General features: G+C 43.8%; 1 protein-coding gene across 1 annotated transcript in view; it reads right to left on the minus strand.

Annotated features, from left to right (window-relative positions):
- The window catches only part of OXCT1 (3-oxoacid CoA-transferase 1), a 551,535-nt gene that overhangs the window by 271,513 nt on the left and 254,891 nt on the right, over positions 1-25,131 (minus strand). Inside the window, exon 12 of the mRNA XM_078675010.1 lies at positions 17,329-17,401. Within this exon, the coding sequence (XP_078531136.1) occupies positions 17,329-17,401 (73 nt within the window). The remainder of the gene's footprint in view (positions 1-17,328; positions 17,402-25,131) is intronic.

The following is a 25,131-nucleotide window of genomic DNA, read 5'->3' on the forward strand; positions in this document are numbered from 1 at the left end:
TGTCCCCACCTGCTGAACTGGAAATTTGCCAAAGGAGCCAATATGGATAACTGCATTAGGTTCTCCTGGAGCAACAGTTCCTGCCCAGTTCAAAATATTTGCTGTTGTAAATGTACAGAAAATTAGTTTTTTGGTTTGCCAACTAAAATGAAGCAATTAGGCTATGCATTCTTCCTGCTCTTACACTTATGAAAATAGACCAACCGTTTGTGGTTAGTGGCACTTTCTCCGAAATGGGGCAGCACGATTGCTGGCCACTTGAGGGACATGGGTAACTGTATAAACCACAGAGCTAAGTTGACTTCCTGAAATCTTGACCTAGTTCTAGGGCACACTATTGATACATCTTTCCTTCGTGCTTATGACACAGGGTCTCATCTTGCCGGCTGTCCTTTTGTGTTTGGGATGCTTGGAACTGTGGGAGCACCGATGACTACTCACTGGACTCCGACCTTTCAGTGTCAACATCACTGCACTCAAGAACATTAAACTAGAATTTTTAGGAAATAGACCCAGTCTTGGTTGTCACTCAGCAAAAAATAATGAAGGAAGATAAGATGAAACGGCACCGGCATCTCTTTACAGTAAGAGTTTCTTTTAGAGCTCTCTGCTGGCTACACAAGTTATTACTCAGACTGGGCATGCTTCAAATTTCTAACACAAACAAATGGAGATGAATGTCTCCAGAGTCTCGTTTATTTCAGGGGCTTCTAGCAGTAGAGACGAAACATTTTCACATATATGCAACTTTCTGCACAGGAAGGTGAAGGATTCTAAAACTGTCTTCCCCGGCAGAATTTCTACCCCCGCCCCCCCTCCCCACCCCCCTACCCCCGACCCCCAATAAGTGACATTCTCTGAGCTAGGTGAACAGTCTAGCTCTTTATTAGAACTCTGATCACAGGCAGCTGTTATGGGAAGAAGGTGTAGTGATATTTAGGTAGATGCTGCAAAAAGATGGATAAAATGCAGTATTTTAGTAGTGTACAGCTGTCTGATTCACAATATGCAGTAAAAAACCAAAAATAGTGTAGAAACAACAGATTTGGTGGCAGAGATGTGTGTCTTGGATCACAGTTTGTGAAACTCGATCCATATAAACTAAGAAGTACTGTCAGATCAACCGTCCTTCAGAAGACACATCGTCTAACACTCTTCTATAGCTCAACAATACTTCCTTTGGTTTTTCCTCTCCGTGAAACTATTTAAGTGATTAACTGCGCTTTATACATGGGATAAAGTACTACCTGCTGTACATTATAAGGATACTGAAAGTCACGAGAGCAGTTCCTCTATCAGGTTATGGAACTCTGAGAGGACTTTCAATATCCTTATGTACGGCAGGGAGTAGTTTATTTCATATAAAACATTGTCCCCACCATCACCATTCCCACAGACCACTTAAAACTTGAAGAGTAGCTCTTTCGTATGAAAGAGAGAGCATGTCTGCAAACACGAAGAATAAAAATAGAACCTCTAGGGCAAAATTAAACACATAAAAAATCTGGTAGATATTTTATGCAAATAGATATTAGAAACAGTCCAATACAAGTCGGCTTAAAACAACAACAAAAAAGGCTGCAGTAGCGCGGAATGTTTAGAAGATGTGGAAAGATGATCACTTTTCCATAATTGTGCAAAAAATAAACATGCTTTTTCAGTTTCCCACTGTAAACGAGAAAAATAGAGCAGAAGAAAGAAAAGCAATGTTTTATTTTCGTTGCTTTAAACAGCTGCTCCGTGACCGGACTTGCCTTTCAAGTCGGCAGCTGGCTATGGCAGCAGGCATTATGATGTTAGAAATCAACAGCACTATCTTACTGCAATCAAGTTGTGATGTCTTTTCTTTATAATCGGAAAGTGAGCGTGTCACAAGTCGCTGATTATAATGAAATTAGAGACGTGCATTTATACAGCGATTACAGAATCCCATGTATTATAATGGAATTATAAAAGAACATATCATGGAGTTGTGTGGATGCAGCAGTGGAAATGGACACGATTCCTAGAAATGAGATTTCTTCGTTCATAAGAAGCTGGTGTCAACATCTCCATGTTTTGCGTCATTAAGATGTAAATATCATGTCTGGTGCAATCGAAACTTTACCTCAGTCTCAGAGGCTTTATGGCAGTTTCTGTTTCCCAGGTCTTGTAACCTCGGTGATGAAAAAAGTATGCTTGGGGTATAAAGCAATACTTGCATCTGTTCAACAGTCAGCATAGTTAAAGAATATTGTGCGTGATTAGGCTTCTCCTTATTTTGTTATAGCTGTAATAGGTCAACTGTTCAAATAAAGAGTAGAGGAAAAGAATTTTAAAAAAAAGGTTTTAATATGTTCCATTTTGAATTTAACAAGTGAAAGTAAAACTGCTAAATCTTTGCGTAAGGAAAGATATAACAAATTATTTATTGTAACATATTTTCTATGGAGATTTATGTTAGTTAGGTAAGCATACAGGATCATCATGAGTCAATGTGTGGGTTCGGATGTCAGAATAATCATCAGCAAGAACAGTGACAGAAATACAATTTTAAAAACTATCCTCACACTTGGCCTTTATTGTCTATAATTAACTTCAATGAGGTGATATTTCAATAAAATGTATTTCTGTCAGATGAAACCCTGAACTTCACTTCTGCTAGAAATGTTAACATCAGAGTAGACACACTGGCAAAGCAATTGCTCTGGGCAGTAAAACATGTTGGTCTTGCAGGTGCTGCGTGAATGCAGACACAACTTGATAAAACAAGGAGGGAAGGGGGGAAGGGAAGGGGTAGTGAAAGTGGTTTGCACGCTGTAATGCTTAATGAAACTAGAAAGCACAGTGTGAGCTGTGTTTAAGTAGACGCGGTAGTGAAAGTGAAAGCGAGGTGAAAGCGATGACACGGCCGGGCGGCTGTGAGACGCGCTCTGTGGTGCGGGAGGGGGGAGGGGCAGTTGAGAGGCGCCATGAGCCATGACGACAGGCAGGAAAAGCAAAGCAGATGGCAGATGGCCGCGCGTGCACGCACACGTGCACTCAAGAGCTTGTAGCCCACAAGCAAAGCTGGGTAGCACTTTTGAGAACCCCTTTTACAAAAAGTCGAGCAAGCGCGACCTAAATTGTCTAAATGTCTTTGACTTATCACCATCAGGCACTTACAAAGTGCTTAAGCAAACCATGATAAGGCAACCAAGAGCTACTGAGCTTTAATTTGTGAAGTAAAAGACAACCCTCTACTAGACTGTCCCAATGATGTCTCCATACACTTCATATTGGATTTTGTATCAGTAAGCGCATCCCTTGTCTATGTACCGCAGCATGTTTGAGATCCTGTGCTTGGCAAGCACGCTGTAAAGCGCACCGCCGATCCTTGAAGATAGGAGGCACTATATTAAATAGATGTAAAAGACAAAGGAGAAAGACTAACAAAGAAGACAGAAGAACAGGAGGAAGGAAGAAGAGGAGGAAGGAAGAAGAAGAGGAAGTAGATGAAGACGAAGAAAGAAGACGCTGATGAATACAGAAGACGAAGGAAGAAGACAATAAGGAAGAAGAGCAAGAAGAAAGAAGAGGAAGGAAGAAGGAGGAGGAAGAGGAAGAGAAAGAGGAAGAAGGAAGAAGACAAAAGGAGGAAAATGAAGAGAAAGGGGGAAGTGGAAAAGAGGGAGAAGGAACAAGGAGGAGGTAAAGGAGGAGGAAGTAGAGGAAGAGAAATACACTTCATATCAGATTTTTTTTATCCGTCAGCGCCTACCTTGTCTACGTACCTGAGCACATTTGATATCCTGTGCTCGACACGCACGCTGTAAAGCACACTGCCTTTTCTTGAAGATAGGAGATGCTATATTAAATACAGGCAAAAGAGAAAGGAGGAAGAAGGAGGCGGAAGCAAGCAAGCAAGCTGGTTCTGAGACGCTGCGGGCTCTTAACGACTGAGATGAAATCAGCAGCATTCCTGGATTTCTTAAAATTTGTCGGAGTGGAGGGGGGCCGTGGGCTTTGCAGCGCTCATGAGGCGGTTTTATACATTTTGGTTATCCATTTGTTGTGGGCAAGAGATGGGGAGATGACCAGTGACGGAGGGCGCAGACCTTTGCAGCTGTGAGCGCATTCAATTAATGAAAAAAGAAAAGAAGACAAGGCCGGCCGGCCGTGAAACTGAAAGCACGGCCGGCCGGCCGTAAAAAGCCTTTGATGCAGCAGGGGGTAATTAGGGGAGGAGAATGGCTGGGCTGAGGCAGAGCGCAAAGCCTTTGATGCAGCAGGGGGCGGAGCGGGAAGAGCTGCTGGCGGCACCAAGCTGACGATTTGATGCTGTGCGCGCGCATTTTAACTAATTGCGCTTGCGCATTGAGTTAAAAGGGCACATGCACTGCATCAAATCGCCAGTCTAGGTAAGCTCTGTTTAAGCCCCTATAGTCTCGCTCTGCTCAATGCGCATGCGCATTGACAGGCGAGACCTAAAAAAGGAGGCAGAAGGAGGAAAAAGGAGAAAAAAAGGAGCTAGAAGAAGGAAGAAGGAAGAAAAAGGAGTAGGAAAAAGGACAAAATGAAAAAGAGTCGGAAAAAGGGGAAGGGCGAGAGGAGGAAGGACGAGAAGGGGAAGGACAAGAAGAAAGAAGAAAAAGGAGGTGGAAAGAAGGAGGCGGAAGGAGGAAGAAGAAGAAGACCGGAGAAGAAGGAAGAGGAAAAAGGAGGAAGGAGGAGGAAGAAGCAGCAGCAGAAGGATTAAGAGTAAATAACAGAAGATGAAGAAGGAGGAAGAAGAACAAGAGGAAGAGGATGAAAAGGGAGGGAGAAGAGGATGAAAAAGGAGGGAGAAGAGGAAAACGAAGTTTGAAGGAGGAGGAAGAGGAAAAAAGGAGGAAAAGAAAAAGAAGTAGAAGGAAAAGAAGGGAGAAGAGGGTCAAAGAACAGAATGAAAGAAAACCAGGGAAGAGTGTGCATGCCTGTGCTACCAGTGTTGTGCATATGGAGCGGGCAGTGAAAAGAGGAGGTTGAAGTTCTATAAAGTATACAAAGTGCATAGTTAGCTCGCAAAATGCCACGAAGGTATACAACATAAGGTCCCTGAAAACAGGGAACAAGGCTATAGTGCATCCGCACAATAAACAGAATACAACGACACAGTAAGTTTTCGGATAGGAAAAATCAAGTGGCAAAAATACGCTGTAAGAACAGACGCCCACGTTCCAGATTGCGGGAAACGAAACCGGTCACTGGCAGCACAAATGATAAGAAAGGTACCAGCAGTACACAGGAACACCACACTGGGTGGAACACTGAAAGGGAGAGAGTACTCCACCCTATGAAGGCGGACAAGAGACAAAACAAGAGGAAACAAACTGCCCCAGACAACCCTGCTACAACAACAGAGTTAAGACTCTAAACCACCATGACTATCTCTGAAATGGCAGAAAGCGGAGTCGGCATACACACCAAAAAGGGAGGCACCAACAAAAGGCATGTCAATTAAACTAGTTTACACAGCCTCTGAAAACCTAGAAGTATGCAACTTACTGTAACCTTTTGGTGTTCCATCCAAGTACTAACCTCCAAGGCAGTTTCTAACCAGTCCCGATCTGCATCCCCACCCCTTTATTATTTCCCCACTGCTCTCTACGCACCATTGAACTTGTCTTAAGTTTTGTAATGCTTTATTAACTGATGTAATTATGTAACAAGGTTTTTTTTTCTTTTCTCTTGCAATGATTTGTTCTTGTAACTGATGTAACGTTGTAACAATGCTAACCTCTTGTAAAGCACTCTGATACTTCCGGGTCTAGCCAGCGCTATAGAAAACTCTTCAAATAAATAAAATAAACCATGCATGCTGAAGAGGAGCTATGGAAGAGGCCATAGCCTGACAAACAGAATCTGTGGTAACCATACCACAGCAGATGCTAAGAGCGTCATCTTATTGCCCATTTCATACCAGGGGAACAAGAGCATTTCGGGATCTTCCAGAAGGGAGGGCAAGAAGTGTTCCACTGAGTCCCACAAGGCATGGGAGAGGCAGGGTAGGACACAAGAATAAGTGTTCAGAGAGCACAGAGCAGAGCTAGAAGAAAAGAAAATACGCCTACCACAAGCGTCAAATTTCCTGGCCTCTCTTTCTGGAGGGATAGGAGGGAGAAAATCCAATATCCTGGGTGGCTAAAGCAGTTTGAACCACAAAGCTCCTAGTAGAGGGATGTTAAAGGAGACAGGAGGGTTACCTCGGGCTGGGTGATGTCTGTGAGAAACTGAGCGATCCACAGGGAGCCCGGTTTCAGGTTTAGCCCAAGCACCCTGCAGGATATCAAAAAGCCAGTTACTATAAGGAAGTACACACTCAACGTTAGACTGGTCCGGATGTAGAATGCCAATTAAGTGGCCTTTTGACAATTCCAGAGAAGGAAGTTATAAATCCAGTACGACCGAAACTCGATTGAGCATGTCCGCCAGCGCTGAACTCTCCTCCGCAGCCAAACCAGGAGGAACCTCGAGGCTGCAGAAGATCCCAAGTAACTGGTATCACCCAAGTCAAGGAACCAGCTAGATTGCATAGGGGTGGGACTGTGTCCGTAATGTGAGGGGGGACACACCACACCATTTATTACAACCATGGTCCTCAGATGGAAAACCCAGAGGAAGTGAGTCTGAGCTGGACGGCTCCATTCGCACTGCATCCAACGCCATAATGGAAGCAAGTCAATGCCAAAATGGTGACACCTTGAAGTCAGAAGGAGCACCGATCGGTGTCGACAACACCAATACGGGAGCAGGCAGACAAGAACCCGATGCAAACTTTGGAGTCAGCAGACCAGCAGCAGGAGACGAAGGTGGGAGCCTCGATGGGCTGTGCACCAGAATTGCTAAGATGCTAAACACAGGAGGCTGACCTAAGCTTGGGGGAGAACCTGTCGGCGGGGTCAGAGGCACAACCTGATGCACTTCTGTGGGGCCCGAGAGTGCTCCAGAGGGGGGTGACAACCCAAGAATAGAATGAAAAGATTGAGAATATTGTCACATCTATGTCAAAGACGACCGGGCCCCAGGATAGGTGGGGAGATGCAGGGCGGACCTATGCCCCAACACTTCAACATAAGAGCGGGGACCAGCGGTAGGGGATGATGGTGGGTGGTGCCATGACTTCACCGACGACACAAAGACTTACCTCTGGATGACAGAGGAGAAAGACACCCGGGGAAACGGCTCCTAACACGGACGAGCAGTCGGTCCATAGAGCGCGTATATGACCAAGGACGTTGTGAAGACTTTGATGACTGACGTCTGCGGCGCAAGGAGCTTCATGAGTTGTTCCCTGTGTGCTTTTGGTCGGAGCTGGCGATAAGAGTAGTACTTTCTGGAGTCACGGCGCTCACCCAGCCACCACATGCAAACAGAGTGAGGGTCCATGGTGGACATGTCATCCACAGGACTCACAAGCCTTGTACCCCAAGGACAATGAACGAGGGTCGAAAAAAGGGCGCATTGCTCCATGGATGAAAAAACTTAAGAAATTATCTACAAGTGGGGCGCAACATATCATCCTTGATCTGCAGAAAATCGATTAGCTAGCAGAAGCTGACAACAATTTCAAGGCTAAACAGGTCAGTTAAAAGGGTAGTGTTGGGGCTTATGTGGAAAGCGGCTTATGGCTTTTCTTCTACTGGCTTGCCGGTGTTAAGCAGCCACCTAAGCTCTGATTTTTTTACTCAGGATTTCAAGATTGGGGCTGGAAGAGGTAACTCAAAGGGGCAATAGCCGAATGAATAAAGTCTCTAACCAAGTGCATCTGTGATAGTAATGAGCTCAATATTTTAAACAGCAGACTGAAAGAGCACATTCGTTTATGATCTGTTCTCGTTGCTATTTTTTTAAGTGTAGTTTAGACTTTTTTTGTGAGACAAAAGATGCAAATTAGCAGATGGCTTGGAGTAAGAGTCTACTTTTGTTGGCGAGGTGCACATGCCTCCATCTCCATCCTGCAATGGGTAGTAGTTACGTTTGATTCAGTCTTCATTGGGAAGTGCCACTTGTAGTCTTTTCGTGCATGAGCGATTTGGCATTTGTAATGCGTTGTTATTTCCACAGGAAAGGCAGCACATTGCAATTAACGGGATAAATTAAGATTCATCAACAATCTTTCCACTGTTACATTTTGTTCTACTTATGTATTGCTTTTGCACTTGTCATATTTTATGCATTATTTGCCTCGGCTTTGAATCTATACTTCGTTTGCGATCATTTACACTTTATTACGAGTTAGGATTTCCAGTTGTTACCAATAAAACTACGTAACAAAACCCAAAACGAAAAATACTGGGTCCGTTTTAATTGAGACCATTTATGAGTTGACCTACATTCCTAAGCCCGGCTGCTGTCCTTACTCAAAACTAAAGAAGACGAGTCAAGGTCCTGTGACTGCGTTTCACATTTAGGGGCGGCTCCTACACTACGGTGGAGAATCGTTGCCCCACTGCTGCTACCAGCGCAGAGGCAACAGTGTAAAATAAAAGGATAATGAAAAACGGTATCATCATTTTCTTCTTCACCATTGCCATAGCTGGGTAACTGAATAGTGGGGGCGGGGAAGTGGGAGGGGGGGGGGGGGGGGCGCCCTGGGTGTCAGGAGAATTAGTTGTGGACTCTGCTAAGTGAGCATGTCGGGTTAGCCAGTTAAAGTATCGAGCAATCATGCTCAAACGGACTATAATAGGCATCGTCAAAGAGAACTTGAGTGACTAATAACAGAAGGTCTCTGTGTTTTGAAAAACACTGCTAATGTAGCTGAAAGGAAATGCATCTCTTTTTAATATTGCATCACTTCCATGACCAAATAATCTTTTTTAGCAGAATCACACTGGATCTCACCATAAATCATTTAAAAAGGTTTTCTTCTCAACTAACTAACTTTTTGTACTTGGTGGCTGATAAAAATAAAAACAAAAATCAAGTTGGAGATGTGAAGCTCTAAACATGTGTGGAAACAGTGGAATTTATCAGCCCAGGTTACATACTTGAGCCTGGATAGAATACGTGAGCAAACTAAAACCACTTCTTTCTGATATCTTTCAAAACACAGCATTGGGTTAAACAATCGGGAGGCACCCAACTTCATTTGGGAGCATTTATGAGAAAAATGGAGATAGATCCAGGAGGAAAGAGGTAGCAAGGTGAGCTTTACAGCATGTAGTAAAACCACCACTTTCGCATAAATGAGTACGATTTTGACTGGCAATGGTAGACGTTAAGCCCTTTGGTGCTTCTGTCGACCAACGGCCGTCACGAGCACTACCTCCGTAGCGCTGTGCACGTCCGTTGGCCGACGCTGCCTGCCGGCTTAATAAAAAGTTCTGCACCGGCGCGGACGTTCGAAGCAGGAAACGGGTTAAGACAGGGCATTTGGATCACTACTACCCAGGGGGAGAGTAGAGTTTTCTTTGAATTCCTGGACATCAAAATTAAGATCCATAAGTAAGATTTCTAGATGCCTACTCCTACCCACTCCATGGTTTGAACCCTGAAGAACTTACTGTTTCATTATTAGAGAGTCAATCAGAGATGTGTACATGGACACAGAAGACCTGCAAACAAAATATTGCCTGGGCATATTCGTACAAGTGTCTCCTAATAGAAGAATCCTAGCCTTCAATCATAAAAATAAGAATACTTAGATGTCACATCAAGTACATAACAAGCAAGTGGACAGACATTTTTCTCTCAGTTGCCATAATCAAATTTTTGATCCCTAAAAAACCCTCCAAAACCCTCCAACAAGTATCTCGGTTCAAGAAGCAACTATACAGTTCTGGTCAAAAACAAGCAAAAGCTCTGAAGACAACGCTTTTAGCCAAACAATACTCCAAAAACATTCGTCGTAGGGCTAAACAGAGAATTAAAAAGTGTGTGATGTATACATGAATATCCAAAAAAAGCAGTAGTTACTGGGTCATACATAGAGGAGAAAATTGAAAATACCATCTGGTCCACACCAGATCTCGGGAGACCCAGCTGAGTAACACACAATCGTCTTGTGGGCACTCCTCCCGATCCTCTGAGAACACTTACTCATGGCATATGTGTAATGTTTAAATACACAAATTTAACCATAAAACATTAATCTAAGCTTAAGAACTCCTTGGATAAAGAGGCACCCCATTAACTGTAAGTTTGATTATGTGGTTTATCTTAACACATGCTTTTACCTCATCAGATATGTTGACACGAAGACATGCACGGTGGGAATACAAATGACAGAATGAGAAGCAGCATGTGGGGCTCATATATAATCGCCTAATTATTGACCAATTAAAAAGAACAAAAACATCCCTATGCTGCCATTCAGTGGACCAGAAATTAAAACGTATATCATATTAGGAATAACACTTCAGCTACTTGTGAGTTTTCACATAAAAAAACAAAGACATGGTTTCAAACTGAGCACATGATGATGTGGAATGAGATATGATGTCATCACTAGAACTGATACTGATCTTTCTCCACGTATATGACACAATAATGCACAATAGCCCTTCTGGTCTCAAGCTTCTGGAGAAACCAATGAGTGAACCATTGCAAATTTGCATTAATGGTGGTTATATCCCACAATTATCAAAGAATGACCCCCATAAGAATGATAACAGTATGGATCACCAGCTAGTCTATATGTCCAATTTCTATAGTTTGGGACTTACCACAATGGAACACATAAGTAGGAGTGATTTATATCAATGAGTTGAGCATAGGTGAAAGACCATCAAAAGAGTACAGTATGCTAGAAGAATTCTGGGGTATAGTTTACATCCCCCACAAGACCAAATAACACTAATATGATTGTTACAGTATGTGAGAAGAATTCAAAGGAATAGCTTACAAACCCCACAAGGCCTAGATTCACTTATGATAGGATAGTAAAATAAAAACACACCTGCAGTAACCAATTCCATGGTCTCTGTACCCCAATGGGATTTCAATCTGGCTTTGTTTCTTATCCTTCCACTCTTTACCAAGTCAGGAGAAGGGAATGAAGACGATAGGAAGAGAGCACCAACGCAAAAGTGATCTTGGCATCTACAAAGAGATGTCATGCTCCCATCTAAGTCCCCTTCTAGCGAGACTCGTATTTCCAGCAGACCACGGAGGAGCAAGTTACTCCAGCAGGTGAGCAGCAGCCTAAATACCTTTTTTTCTCCTGGAATTAGTACTAGTGCTTCGTCCATTCCCGCCTATCCTAGTGTAGACTTGCATACTTTCACACAGCCACATGCACTCTCACTATAAAGGAGTGGACTAAGCATGTTTACATACAAAGGATGCCTCGCCTAATTAGCTTTAATCCAGTGAGTTCTCTTTGAGGTATACCTAAAAGCATCCCTGTAATGCTAGAAGTAAATAGCAAAGTTTCAAGGAATACTGAATGAATGACTATATGTTAACATTTGGACCTTAACAAGCTGCAACCTGAAAACGAATTGTCACAGCAGTTACAGGTATCATTCATACTACAATGCTTCATAATTGAAACTGGAATTAAGGGCTCATTGTGATAAAAGCCCTGATGAATACACATTAACTTTTTAGACAGGCTGAAACATGTCAACTACTCGAACATAAAGGGTGCCAACTCTTGCTGTTAATCTGATGAGAGGGAAGTCGTATAAAAAATGCAACCATTACACAATTTTATTTTTGATCGAGGGATATCACCTCAATATTAGTAGTAGGTGCGTTTCTTAGCACACAAACCTCTAGCTTAGAAAGACCGCATGGATAAGACATTAAATATAGATACTCATTAACACCAACACTAGATCTGTGAAAGCATACTATGGGCCCAAGCTTCGAACCATATGGAGGAGCAGACAGTATAATTTAGCATGCCACTGTAAGTGTGTGAGAGATTAGCATTTTGTTCACTGACTACAGGGCAGTCGAACACTGCCAAACATACGGTCATTGATATTAAGGTTACTATTTCTACAGGTCCCCTGAGGGACCCATGTGAATGCTCTGTTTGTTGTCGACAGCATGCACATGCTACACGTCATCAAACCCCCACCTTACACCACCCCAACCCTTGTCCTGTATCAATACTGTACTCAGGCATGCCGCAGATCATACTTTGTGGCCCCTGGGGAAATGCTTGTGAATACCTATGATTGACATAATATGAAGATTTAGCATCTGGAAAGATCACCTGACACTTTTAGTCATAGTAAAATAGTTTATAGAAACCATTCCTAAAACAACGCTATTCTTTTCAGAGTTTACATAAAGTATATTTGTTATTATTAGGAGCTTAACCGCGGTGGCAATTCTGCCGTGGTGCAGCCGTTTTATTGAGTGGGTGGGGCCGCGTCGGCAAACGGACGTGCGCAGCACTACGGAGGTAGTGCTCGCGATGGCCGTTGGGCGCATCTAAGGGGTTATAAATAAAAGTGCATGGTCAACAACCTTGAAAAATGTCATATAAACAGGACAAAAGAATCAATTACAGAGGTATCAGCAAGCTACAGTAGAAAACAAGAGTACATCAGGGGACTTGGCCACACTAGTAGACATTGAGGAAACATACGTATGCATGCACTTAACTGTGTACAAACAATTCCTTATGAACAACGATACACAACTGTGAATGTAATTATGTGACTGCATGTCTTTATGATTCAGAGTGCCATAAAGTCTGCATATTAAAGGTCTGTAGGTCAAATCTTCCGAAGTTGAACAAAATAAAAAGCACCCTCAATGACCAGGATTTGGCAAGTTAAGCCTCAAAATACATGCGCTATTCGACAATTTTGGGGGGAAACTTGGAATTCTATTTATCAGATTTTATTTGATGCAAAAGATATTGCACGCCACTCCTTGACACTCGTAATTGGGGTTACGGACATTTTAAACTGCCCATAAAGGGGGCACACATGGACACTTTGCCCTCACAAACATCACACTTTCGACTAACGCCGCTATTGATCTGCACCAATGTTATCCACTTTCAGAACTCAAGCAAAAAGGTACATTTCAGACAGAGTGCTTTAAAAATTATGATCAGCTTCATGCTGGCAACTAACAAGACCACAAATTACACAGCATGCACAACTTCTCTAACCTTCAATTAAACAAATGTAGGCTAAAACATGAATAACTAGGCATTCAAAGATACTTTAAAACAATACACTGTAGTAATTTACTGTGAAGTCTTGTTGCAATAGTTATGGTCAATACAACTGCTGGACCTGGTACATTTTTTGCTGAGTAATCCCAAAACTTTTAGCCTTCCTCCTGTATTTTTTCTGACCTGTTTTTAATTGGTGTTATGACTCTGGGCACTTTACCACTGATAATCAGTGCTGAAGTGCATGTGCTCGCCCCTGTAGACTTGGTAAGTCAAGTGGAATATTTAATTTACCCTTACGTCCCTTGTACAGTATTATCCCATAAACCCAGGGCCTATAAATTAAAATGCTGCTAGTGGCCTTGCAGCGCTGCTTACCCCACCCACAGATGTAGCCTTTCAAACCTGTCTCAGGCCTCTGCCACTGCAGGGCTTGTGTGTGCAGTTTACTGCCACAGTGGCTTGGCATTAAATACTTGCCAATTCTGAAATTCCCCTTTTACAACATATAGGTCACCTCCTAAAGGTAGGCCCTAGGTAGCCCTATGGGCAGAGTGATGTGAAGGTAAAAGGTAGGGCATGTGCCCTTGTTGTGCGGCATGTCCTGGCAGTGACAAATAGCCGATTTGATTTCTCACTGCTGTGAGCAGCTCCTCTCATAGGTTTGCATTAGGAATTGCCCGATATGTGTTTCAGTGGTAATTTTTTATATGAAAGGGGTAGCAATGCCATGTTTGGTTTGTTTGGAATAGTGGTGTGCTTATGACCTTTGTGCTTTGCAGCCTGACTCCAATCAACATCTGCTTTAGACTAAAAGGGGCCCATTTTGTGCTTTTACTCTAGACAACCACATAGGGAGCTGAGGTGTGCCCCGCATATCCTGATTACTCTTCCTCGGCTGGAGTGATGGGTGGAGTGGTCAACTGCACCTGAATAGGGCTGTGCCTGCCTTTCACAATACTGTCTTCACCCCCCTGCAGCGTGTCCGGAGCAGGGCTGGGGATTGAATGGGGGTGTTGTGCACTTCTAAAGTTTGTTTGAACTAAACTCCAAAACAAAGCCATATGGAGTACCAAGTACCGGGGGGGTAACCCCATGTATTTAGACACTGCATGGGGCTTCTAGCCAGATGCTGCTGGCTCTACATGCTGCACATTGCCAGGAGGTATCTGTTATGCTGCCAAGAGGAACCGCCATGGGACTTTGCTTTGTTGTATTGACCTGCTAAGAAGGACTCTTTGTGCTGAACTACTGCCTGCACTCCTTCTTTGGTGCCCCCAGTGCTCTTCAACCCTGCGCTAGGGGAGCACTGTCTGCTCCCTGCCTCTTGATAAGACCAGAGCATGTGGTTAGCGCTGCCTTGTTTTTGGCATCTACAGAAGAAGTGCGTGGTGAGCACTTTGTTTTGTGCTGTCCCAGCAGAGGTCAAAAGAACAGCACCTGGTGGGCACTGCAACTGAGCTGCTTGTCCCCAGGGCCAGCACGTATTGAGTGACGTGGGCTTAGATGCATTTTCCAAGAAGCCCCAGTGTGCAACCGGCCTCAAAGTAGGCTGCAACTACAGCTACTGCAAGGGGAAGCTGTTGTCATGTGATTACTCTTCTTATTTCTTTGCACCATTACTCTCCCTTCTGTCAGCCTGAATGACTGTAGAATGTAGGATGATGTCACGGAATGTTGGTGTGGGGTCTTGGTTAGCGTGTCAGTTGAAGATGAGAGGCTGAGCAGAAGAGAGACTGCTCTTGGCAGGGCTACTACTGATTACCATCTTATTTACTATTTACCTTCTATCTACTACTTGGAACTAGATATAATAAATTACATCTTGGAACTTACAACTCTGCCTACATTTGGACTTTTTTACTTAGTACAGAAGTGCAGTGAGGAGGCAACCTTCCCCATCACTCTGGCTGCTGAAACCCTGACCTCCCCCAGCGAGGCCCCTCTGCAACGAGGGACCTGGAGAGCAGGGCTTGTACTCCGATCGACGAAGGAGTGTCTCTCCCGTTGAGGCCTGTTTTGAGGGGCTCCTTTATTGGGCATGGCTGTGTTGCCTGTTAAAGGGTGAATATTAGCGGCTGCACCGCACAGTCATGGGCAGCAGTTTGCTTATGGAGGTTTCGAGGGGCAATTTTGGTGATACACGGCAGGTATTCCCCACCGCTCCTTAACGAGTGGAGCGGGATGGCACTGGCAACTCTGCAGTTCTCCGGAAACTGATCCAGACGGGGATTGTTGTAGCAAGATAGCAATCCCAGTAAATTACCGTAAAGCTCTTAAGAATTTCCCTGCGCTCCTCAGCAACCTGGTGCTGTCTTTGTAGTGAGGGTGCATACTTCCTTTTAGATTATTGGTAGCAGACCAGGCGGTCCTGACTTCACTGTAAATTGCCCCTCACTGTTCGAGGACGCGCGTTTACCAGGAAGCCCACAGTATCAATGTAATGCACATAGTAGGCACGCCGATGGTCCTAGAGCCACACGTTTTGCCTGATTACGGTATTGTGTATAGTGGGAGGGCAAGTATTCCGAAAAGGGGGTGGTGATGAACAGAGTGCCTGAATTAAGCAGACCACTCTTACCCAGTCCAAAGATCAGGGCTTGATCCATCACCGTTTTTTAGCTCACTGCACCATCCCAGCTCAGAACTTGGCTATATGCAAATTAGTCTGTTCCTGTCCCAGTGCATGATGGGAACAGGGCAAACCAAACTACCAAGCCAATTCTTGTACTGGGAAGGAAACAAGCTTCCGGGGACCGGTTTCTGCCATTTCAGGCGTCGTCGGCCCGGCTAGCTTGAATCCTGATGGTGCAATGAGCAAGGGACTCACATCGGAGTATACCCTTCCACGCTTATGGTGGACAAAATGATTCAGAAAAGTGTGGAAGGGTATACTCAGACATGAGTCCCTTGCTCACTGCTCCATCAGGATTCAAGCAAGCCGGGCCGACGACGCCTGAAATGGCAGAAACCGGTCCCCGGAAGCTGGTCTCCTTTCTGGTGAAGAATTGGCTTGGTAGTTTGGTCTGCCCTGTTCCCATGATGCACTGGGCCAGGGACAGACTAATTTGCATATAGCCAGGTTCTGAGCTGGGATGGGGCAGTGAGCTAAATAACGGTGATGGATCAAGCCCTGATCTTTGGACTGGGTAAGAGTGGTCTGCTTAATTCAGACACTCTGTTCATCACCACCCCCTTTTCTGAATCATTTTGTCCACCATAAGCGTGGAAGGGTATACTCAGACATGAGTCCCTTGCTCACTGCTCCATCAGGATTCAAGCAAGCCGGGCCGACGACGCCTGAAATGGCAGAAACCGGTCCCCGGAAGCTTGTCTCCTTTCTGGTGAAGAATTGGCTTAGTAGTTTGGTCTGCCCTGTTCCCATGATGCACTGGGCCAGGGACAGACTAATTTGCATATAGCCAGGTTCTGAGCTGGGATGGGGCAGTGAGCTAGATAACGGTGATGGATCAAGCCCTGATCTTTGGACTGGGTAAGAGTGGTCTGCTTAATTCAGACACTCTGTTCATCACCACCCCCTTTTCTGAATCATTTTGTCCACCATAAGCGTGGAAGGGTATACTCAGACATGAGTCCCTTGCTCACTGCTCCATCAGGATTCAAGCAAGCCGGGCCGACGACGCCTGAAATGGCAGAAACCGGTCCCCGGAAGCTTGTCTCCTTTCTGGTGAAGAATTGGCTTGGTAGTTTGGTCTGCCCTGTTCCCATGATGCACTGGGCCAGGGACAGACTAATTTGCATATAGCCAGGTTCTGGGCTGGGATGGGGCAGTGAGCTAAATAACGGTGATGGATCAAGCCCTGATCTTTGGACTGGGTAAGAGTGGTCTGCTTAATTCAGACACTCTGTTCATCACCACCCCCTTTTCTGAATCAGGGCAAGTATTCCTCCATCTGCACCAGCCTAGGATGATATATATGTTTTTTATAACCTGCTGCATTTTCTGCCCGATCTATTATACATGTCATGTTATGCCTTGCAATGATAGGATAATGAGTATTATTACCGGACCTGCATATTATGTACAGCGATGAGGTTTACACATTACCTCTGGGATAAGCCTGACTGCACTGCCAAGGTTATCTCGGGTGTGGAACTCGTTTACCCTGACTAGAGTGGTGGGTTCTGCCTGGCTTAGTTGCATACCCAAACCAACCAGAAACCCCATTTCTAACAACATTTTGCAAAACAGAACAAATTGAGGCCAACTTGAGACTTACCCTCTAATCATGGCAAAGGACTCATCACTAGAAAAAAAAGATGCTCCTGGAAGGACGGTGACAGTTTCTTTCCCTAAAATAAATAGCATACTTAATTAAATGTATACAATAATGCATGGAGTCAGGGTCTGTACTTTGCAAATAAGATTTACATTAGGGCAGCATCAAAACCTAACATTACTTTTCAATTATAGAATATAATTTCCCAACGCAAAATTAAATTTCTGATTCACCATTTTGTTAGGATGACGGAAGAGTGCAGATTTTTAATGAAGCTTGGATACACGCGACCCCCCAACAACCCCCGTGTATTCAAAAGGATATACTGAACGACACCGATCCACACTTTAAAAGAGAGCAATTAGTATATGCAAAACTTACAAAGACGGAACTATGAAAGATTCAATATCTCAAATGAAGATTATTAGCTATATGCATTCGTCCTGGAGCAGCGCAATTTATGCTCTACCTTCTATATATCATTGATAAGCTTTTGCATGTAAATCATACATCCAACATGTGTTTAACATCCTTAATCTGCGTGTTCCACTGTAATAAGATTAGTAATACGTTGTTGTTTCTTAGGCCATTGAGAAATCATGTGTAACTGTACTAATAATGTGTACCTGTTCCAAGCTGAATGATAATCTATGTAACCAAAATCACAGACAGTACGTGCACTTTAATAAGAATCCTTTGATTGCCAAGGATTAATAATAATGTAATCTGCTTCCATTTTGATTATTGAGGTCACATAGTCTGATGTTGGGCCTTAGCTGAGTATTTCACACTTTAGGTTTCCCAGTATGCGGTTTCTCTTTTCTCTGCAGGTGCATTATCGGATTCCTCGTTAGCTACAGCAAGGTTTATTGTTATGTGCTAGACTGATAGTGAGGCCAGGGAAGATAAAGCTGGCAGCAGACGTGAAAGTAGGACAGTGAAACAAACCTTGCGCATTAGGAAGATGCAACACTTAATGAAAAGGAGGTGTGTACCCAATTGTGAAAGATTGGGCATTTCGGGAGTTTACAGGTTCTCAACAGATAAATCTAAATCTGGTATTTGTAAAGCGCAAACTACTCACCCCTTTGGGTCTCAAGCCGCTGAGGCCGTTGGAGAGATTAAGTGAGCTATTGCCCAGAGTCACATGGTGCTGAGCTGCTGCCGGGAATCAAACCATAAGCCCGGGTCTCTGGAGTCAACCACCCTGGCCGTTGTACCACACCTTTCCCATATGTTACCATAGGATTAGTCTTGGACTGTGGGAGCAAAATATGAATGTTCAGGAACCTTCAATTGTGCTTTTAATTGGTGTTCCGTTGTTAGTTAGGTTAAGACACTACCCTGACTAAAAAGAGAGCTGACCTGCTCTGTTGATGTTTTCCTTTAAGTGGAAAGCTTTAAGCTAGACACTGTTTCCTCTGAAGTTCTATGAGGTTTACAGATTGCTGACACTCTCTTCCCTCCATCTTTAGAAATCCACAAGCGACCTTTATTCTTTAATTTACAGTGTGTGGGTTTCTTTATGGAATACATTAATTGGATATTTTGCATTCTTAACATATTGTTTGTTACTACTTTGTATTTCATAATTGTTAAACCGGGCATCCTTGGTGTGGCTTCCTCTGCCTTTTTTGCCTTCAGACCTTCTGTTTTTGCTGACTCTGGGCACTTTACTACTGCTAACCAGTGCTAAAGTGCATATGCTCTCTACTCTAACCATGGTAAAGTTGGCTTATACACAATTGCCATTTTCAATGACCTTAGAAGTCCCTACTAAAGTGCACGCGCCCAGTGCCTGTGAATTAAATGCTACTAGTGGGCCTGCAGCACCCCAATTAAATAGCCCTTTGAATCATGTCTCAGGCCTGCCACTGCCGAGCCTGTGTGTACAGTATTAAACTGGCATACCAACCTTGAAAGTTAACCCTCTTGCCAGGCCCAAACCATCCTTTATTACATGCAACTCACCCCTAGCGCATGCCCTGGACAGCTCAAGGGCTGGGTGCAGTGTATTTAAAAAGTAGGACATGTACTTTTACGTTTGACATGTTCTGGTAGTGAATACATTTGTTTTTCACTACTGCAAGGCCTATCTCTCCCATAGGATAACATTGGGATTACCGTACTACATTTTAGAAGTGTAACTTCCAACTGGGAAGAGAAGGAATCCACAAGTTTGGTGTCTCTGGAATCAAAAATTAAAATCACAACTTATGGTGAAGTGGGATTTTAAATTGTAATTCTGAAAATGCCACTTTTCAGTGCGTTTGCAGTTTCATACTTTAGCCATTTGGTGCCTTCTGTCAGTCTCTGAAGACACATCTGGGGTGAGTGACAGCTGGGCTTTGTGCATTCCCTCTAGACAGCTACACACAAAGAGAGCCGTCCACATCCTGATGGGGGGAGTTGACACTTACACCTGAATAGACTATGTCCTGTCTCCATACTAAGGGATGCATACCCCCCCCGTAGTGAGTCTGGAGCTAGGGCAGGAAGGGACTCTGCACTTCAAAGGCATCTCTTTGAAGCCCCCACCCCCCACCCCACTTTGAAGGCACAACAGGGTAGAAGTACTGGCTCTCAGGCACCACCACTTCAGTACACTTCTGGACCTGTAGATACTCTGCCAGGATAAAGGACTGCTGTGACGCTGAAAGGACTTTCACTCTACTGAACTGCAGCTCTGCCAGACTGCTGCTCTGCTGTGCTGACCTACTGCCTGCTTCCCTCCTTATTTATTTATAAAGTTTTATATAGCGTGAACAAGATCCTAAGGAATATCAGAGCGCTTCACAATAAAGATGATCAGGGATGTACATGCGTCAAATACAAATTAACAAGACAGATACAAGGGTGTATAAAAGTAACACAGTGGGTAAAAATAGCAGATCTGGGAGGGGAAGAAAAGATTAAATAAAAAAAATATATAATAAATCTGTGCAAGACATGAAGGTATTCGTCCAGTATTGTATAGCACAAGATCCAAACCAATTAAGGTAAAAACTTGATCATAAGGAATCTTTTTATTTCCAGTTTGAAAGCAACCGTGGAGGTGAGTCTGTGAACTTCAGGAGGGAGAGAGTTCCAGATCCTTGGGGCAGAGCCGGAGAAAGCTTTTTGACAAGTTATCTTTTTGCGAAATATCTGTGGTTTCAGGAGGAAGGAGTTAGCGCTTCTTGAGGGTCTACCACCTCCAAATAATTCTAGCTTTTGGACAAGATACTTGAGGGTTTGAAAATGAAGAGCTTTGTGAGACAGGCAGGCAATCTTTAGCTGTATTCTTCCTTCAAAAGGCAGCCAATTTAGAGATTTTAATACTGGGGAAATGTGCGCATTTCTTTTTGTGCCCGTGGTCAGTAAGGCCGCAGCATTCAATGTAGCCCTAAGTGGGGCCAAAGTATATTTAATTTAGGGAGGGCACAGAGCATAGCACTGCCATAGTCTAGCCTCGGGAAAACCAGTGCTTGGACCACCTGCTTAAAGTCAGCATGTGGAAGGAAGGGTTTGAGATTCCGGAATAATCTCACCTGGTGATTCGCTCCCTTGCACACCTTGCTAATATGATTCTTCATATTTAAAGGTTTGTACAGGGTGATTCTGAGAGATTTGGCAGAGTCAATAATGAGGGGGGAGCAGTTGAAGGAAGTGAGATGGTTCATCCAGAGGTCTAGCTCGGGAGTATGATTCGGAGGAGAAATGAGCAGAAATTCAGTTTTGGAGGTGTTGAGTAGGAGGTGGTTCTCCGTTAGCCAGTTTTGGGTATTCATGAGGGTAGTGTTGGGTGTTATAAGATTTTCCGGGGAGGAGATTTTGAGGTAGAGTTGCGTGTCATCTGCGTACATATGGAAGAAAATGTTAATTGAGTTTAGTGCATTAGCCAGTGGTTCCAAGAATAAGTTGAATCGTATGGGAGATAAGGCGGACCCTTGAGGAACCCCTTTATTCGTTGTGAGCTGTGGTGGAGGAAGGATGAGAACCATTGCAATACTAGACCGGAGAGGCCCATCCTGTGCTCTAAAATAGATAAGAGGTTGTTGCGATTTAGAGTGTCACATGCAGAGGAAAGGTCAAGGAGGATTAGGAGGCAAGATTCATTGTGGTCAAGCATGTTTTAAATGTCATCGATAACGTGAATGAGAGCTGATTCCTTCCTGAGTTCACTCCGATAGCTAGATTAGTGTTGGTCTAGGAGTTGGAAATTCTCAATGCGAGCGCAGAGTTGAGATTGGACACAATTTTCAAGGAGTTTGGCCAGAGTAGTGATGTTGGAGATAGGGTGGAATTTGTTAAGGTTGGCACTATCAACATTAGTTTTTTTAGAATAGGTGAAACCTGAATTGGTTTTAGGCAATCAGGGATCGTGCCTTGAGACAGTGAGGCATTGATAATCTTTGTCCAAAGAGGGGTGACTACTTCCTTGATTTCTTTGAAGATAGAGGGTGGTAATGGGTTGCTAAAATGATTGGATGGGTGGATACTCTGAAGAATCTTCTTAATGTCTCTCTTGCTGAAAGGAGTAAAGGTGCCCCATGAGGCATTGTTCTTGGTGCTCAGACTAGCTGGTTCAAGCTGTTCAGAGAGGGACGGAGGGTGCGCAAACGAAAGGGATGGCAAAGAAGCTTTCTTAGAATCCAGTTCGATATTGATGAGTCTTGCTTTCTCAGTAAAGAAAGCAGCCAGAGCTTCACATGGGGGTGGGCTGAGACCTGGATCGGAGAGAATGGGTGCATCAACCGATTGTTGTTCGGTTAAATTAGGAACTGAAGTAGTTGGCCTTGGCGCTCTTGATTTATTTATTATAGGAGCTCCTTAATGATCTAAGGACTTTTAGCTGATCCAAGGATGGTTTGGACCTCCAAGATTGTTCATTTGCCCTTAGGTTGCGTTGTTTAAAATTTAGGTTGTCTTTGAACCAAGGTTTGGAGATTTTTGTTGAGGCATTTTATTTTTGGAGTGGTGCCATGGAATCCATGATACATGCGATCGTAGAGTTGTAAAAGTCTGTGAGTACATGAACCTCAGACAAGTCAGCTTGGGAGGAAAGGGCATATTTACATTGGGTTGCTAGTTCAGCTGTGTTGATATGTCTAAGGTCCCTTTTCCATATCTTCAACTTCTTTGGTTGAGCCTTTCTCAGGGACACCTCCCGGTTAACATAAAAGAGGATAATGTGATGGTCGGACCAGTCACAAGGGGAGATGTTGTCCAGTGAGATGGTATTTCTTTTGGAGATGATGAGATCCAGGATTTCTCCTTTATTAGGCGTTGGCCGGTCACAGTATTGAATCAGCTCGTGATCATCTAGGAAAGATTTAAGGCAAGTGACAGCTTGGTCATTGGGGTCAGACCAGTGAAGGTTGAAATCACTGAGGAAGATTTGGGACACTACGGAATCGACATTGCAGAAGACGATTTCCATTAATTGTTCGATGAAGGAGATTGTCACCTTGGGGGTGATAGAATGTATGCCGTTTACATAACAGGAGGTGGTTACTTGAAATGTTGAGACATGTATTCACTGAAGGAAGGAGTTGAGGAATCAGAATGAGAGACCAAGAGTGCATTCCGATGTATACATGCTACGCCACCGCCCAGCGTCTTCGCACTGCAGAGACGAATTATGTCATGGGAAGGAGGCACTAGGAGAGCTAGGTCTCCTTGCCTGGAGTGAGTAGGATTGGTCAAGACAAAAATGGCCCCTGAGAAACAATATGGGCAGGTGCAAGTAATCCCAAACAACAACAAAGAACAACCCTGCCTATGATAAATGAGCACAACAGAGATGCCAATACTGAAGCAAACAATTCTTCACTATCTTTCAGTGTGCTTCCTTAACCTGACACCAGATTCAAGCAAGGGAAATTTACTCTTCAATAGCTTTTTATTTTAAAGTTACTTTTGTGCATTTAGCAAAATCAATACATAGTACAATAGCACTCATTTTTAAATACAAATAAATAATAGAATTACTATTCATACATTCAAACGATCATTCAAGAAACCACACATATCACAGACGACCAAAACCGATTCATACATTTAAACCACAGAAAAAGAAAATTAATAAATAGTAACAAGAGAAAGAAGAAAAAACAATACTTTAAAGGGCAGAAAAGCCAAAGCCTACAAAAGATTTCAAAAAAGGTAAGAAATCAATAAAAAACTGTACATTCCTATGTGTCAGAGTATTTGCTTTATCATTCATTAACATTTGTATTGTCCGGTAATGTACATGAAACTGGATCCCAGGTTGGATTATTTGAAACACCTGGATATCCAAGTAGACTAAGGTGGCTGGGCCTACGCGTTTCGAATCCCTTCTGAAGTCGCAAGAGGGATTCTCATCAGGGCCAGTGAAAAGAATCTGAAAAAATTAGAAAAAAACGGGAGGAAATCAGTAAGTAAACTGGTAGTAGTTAGTTGAGCAATACACTTGAACACACCAGGAAACGCTACTAAGCAATGCAACACCGGTCATCAACCCAGCTTACCGGGTTCAAGGTGGGAGCGGTCACTTTACAATGAAAGAGGGAGTGGACCTTAGGGTATCCTGACCTGGTAGGTACAAGAACGATAACTGAATTAAAAATAAGCCTCTAATTCTCAAATTCTAATGGTGGAAGGATTAGGAGTTCACTAAGGTTCTTACCGACCTTAAAGAGTTCTGTTGACGTGCCTCTTGGCTGTCTGGTAGATGGGGCTGTGTTTCTTGGGTGTTGACTTGCCGCTATCCGTGGTGCCTTAGGAAACAGGAATGCACATATATTGAATTCATTCTGCTGGAGGAGTCTTAGCTACCATGGGGATGATTTGCAAGCGTGCCACCACTCCCGCGTTCACGTGATTTAATACTACTCAGGATGTAATTTTTTGATACTACTCAGGATGTACTTTTTGAGGACTGCCTAAAGCCTAAACTGAACGGCTTGAGGTTCTAATAACCCAAATGTCTAAGATTATACTTAGAACACATGCAAGGAGGCCTGGGTTAACAACAAACATAGGCTGGGTCTTACCAGTTAAGTAGCGTCTGCCATCTCTTTTTCGTTGATTTTAGGATATCTCACCAGGGTAGGCTGGGGATGTAATGAAAATATATCAATATCGGGGGATACTTATCCAGAGTTTCAAGTTTTAGATATGGGCACGGGCAAAACTGTACCGTGTAAAAACGGGCTGTGAGGTCTATCGCGTCTGCTTCTTCGGGGTTCCAGGTCTCACAGCGGTCTTTAATTACTTTAATGTCCTTGGGGGTTGAAAACAAAAAGGACCTGCATTACAAGGTCTGAAGTTCTAAAAGGACCGCTAACGAATAAAAACCTCGGGCGCAAACTTACTTAGGCAAGCAGCAGTCTCTTCCGAAGGCGGCGTTCCTTGGGGCGCTGATTACTCGCGCATGCGCGTCTCACTGTCCGGATTCAGCATAGCGCTAATCCTTCGCGCATGCGCTGTTGCCTTTAAATAGTCCAGCGGAATAGGAACACTATCTAGTGGGGCGTGCCTCGCGGCTGATGGAGTCACGTGGGTGTTCATCCACTCTATCCATGTGGAAGTTGTGAGCTGGAACTCGCCAGCTTAATATAACATAGTTCAAAGTGGCACACATTTCTTCCAGACACAGGCTCATGCACCGGTGTGAACTAAGGGTGAACGATGTGAACTAGGGGTGAACGGAGGGCTTATTTAGGTGGAGTAAGTGATTAAGTATACGACATGTCAACAAAAATCATGTCAACAAAAAATCGAAATTAAGAAAATAAGCTGACCTGCAGGTACATTATTCATTGTATGGCATATAGG

Source organism: Lissotriton helveticus, chromosome 2_1, assembly GCF_964261635.1.
Source record: "Lissotriton helveticus chromosome 2_1, aLisHel1.1, whole genome shotgun sequence".
Lineage (NCBI taxonomy): Eukaryota > Metazoa > Chordata > Amphibia > Caudata > Salamandridae > Lissotriton > Lissotriton helveticus.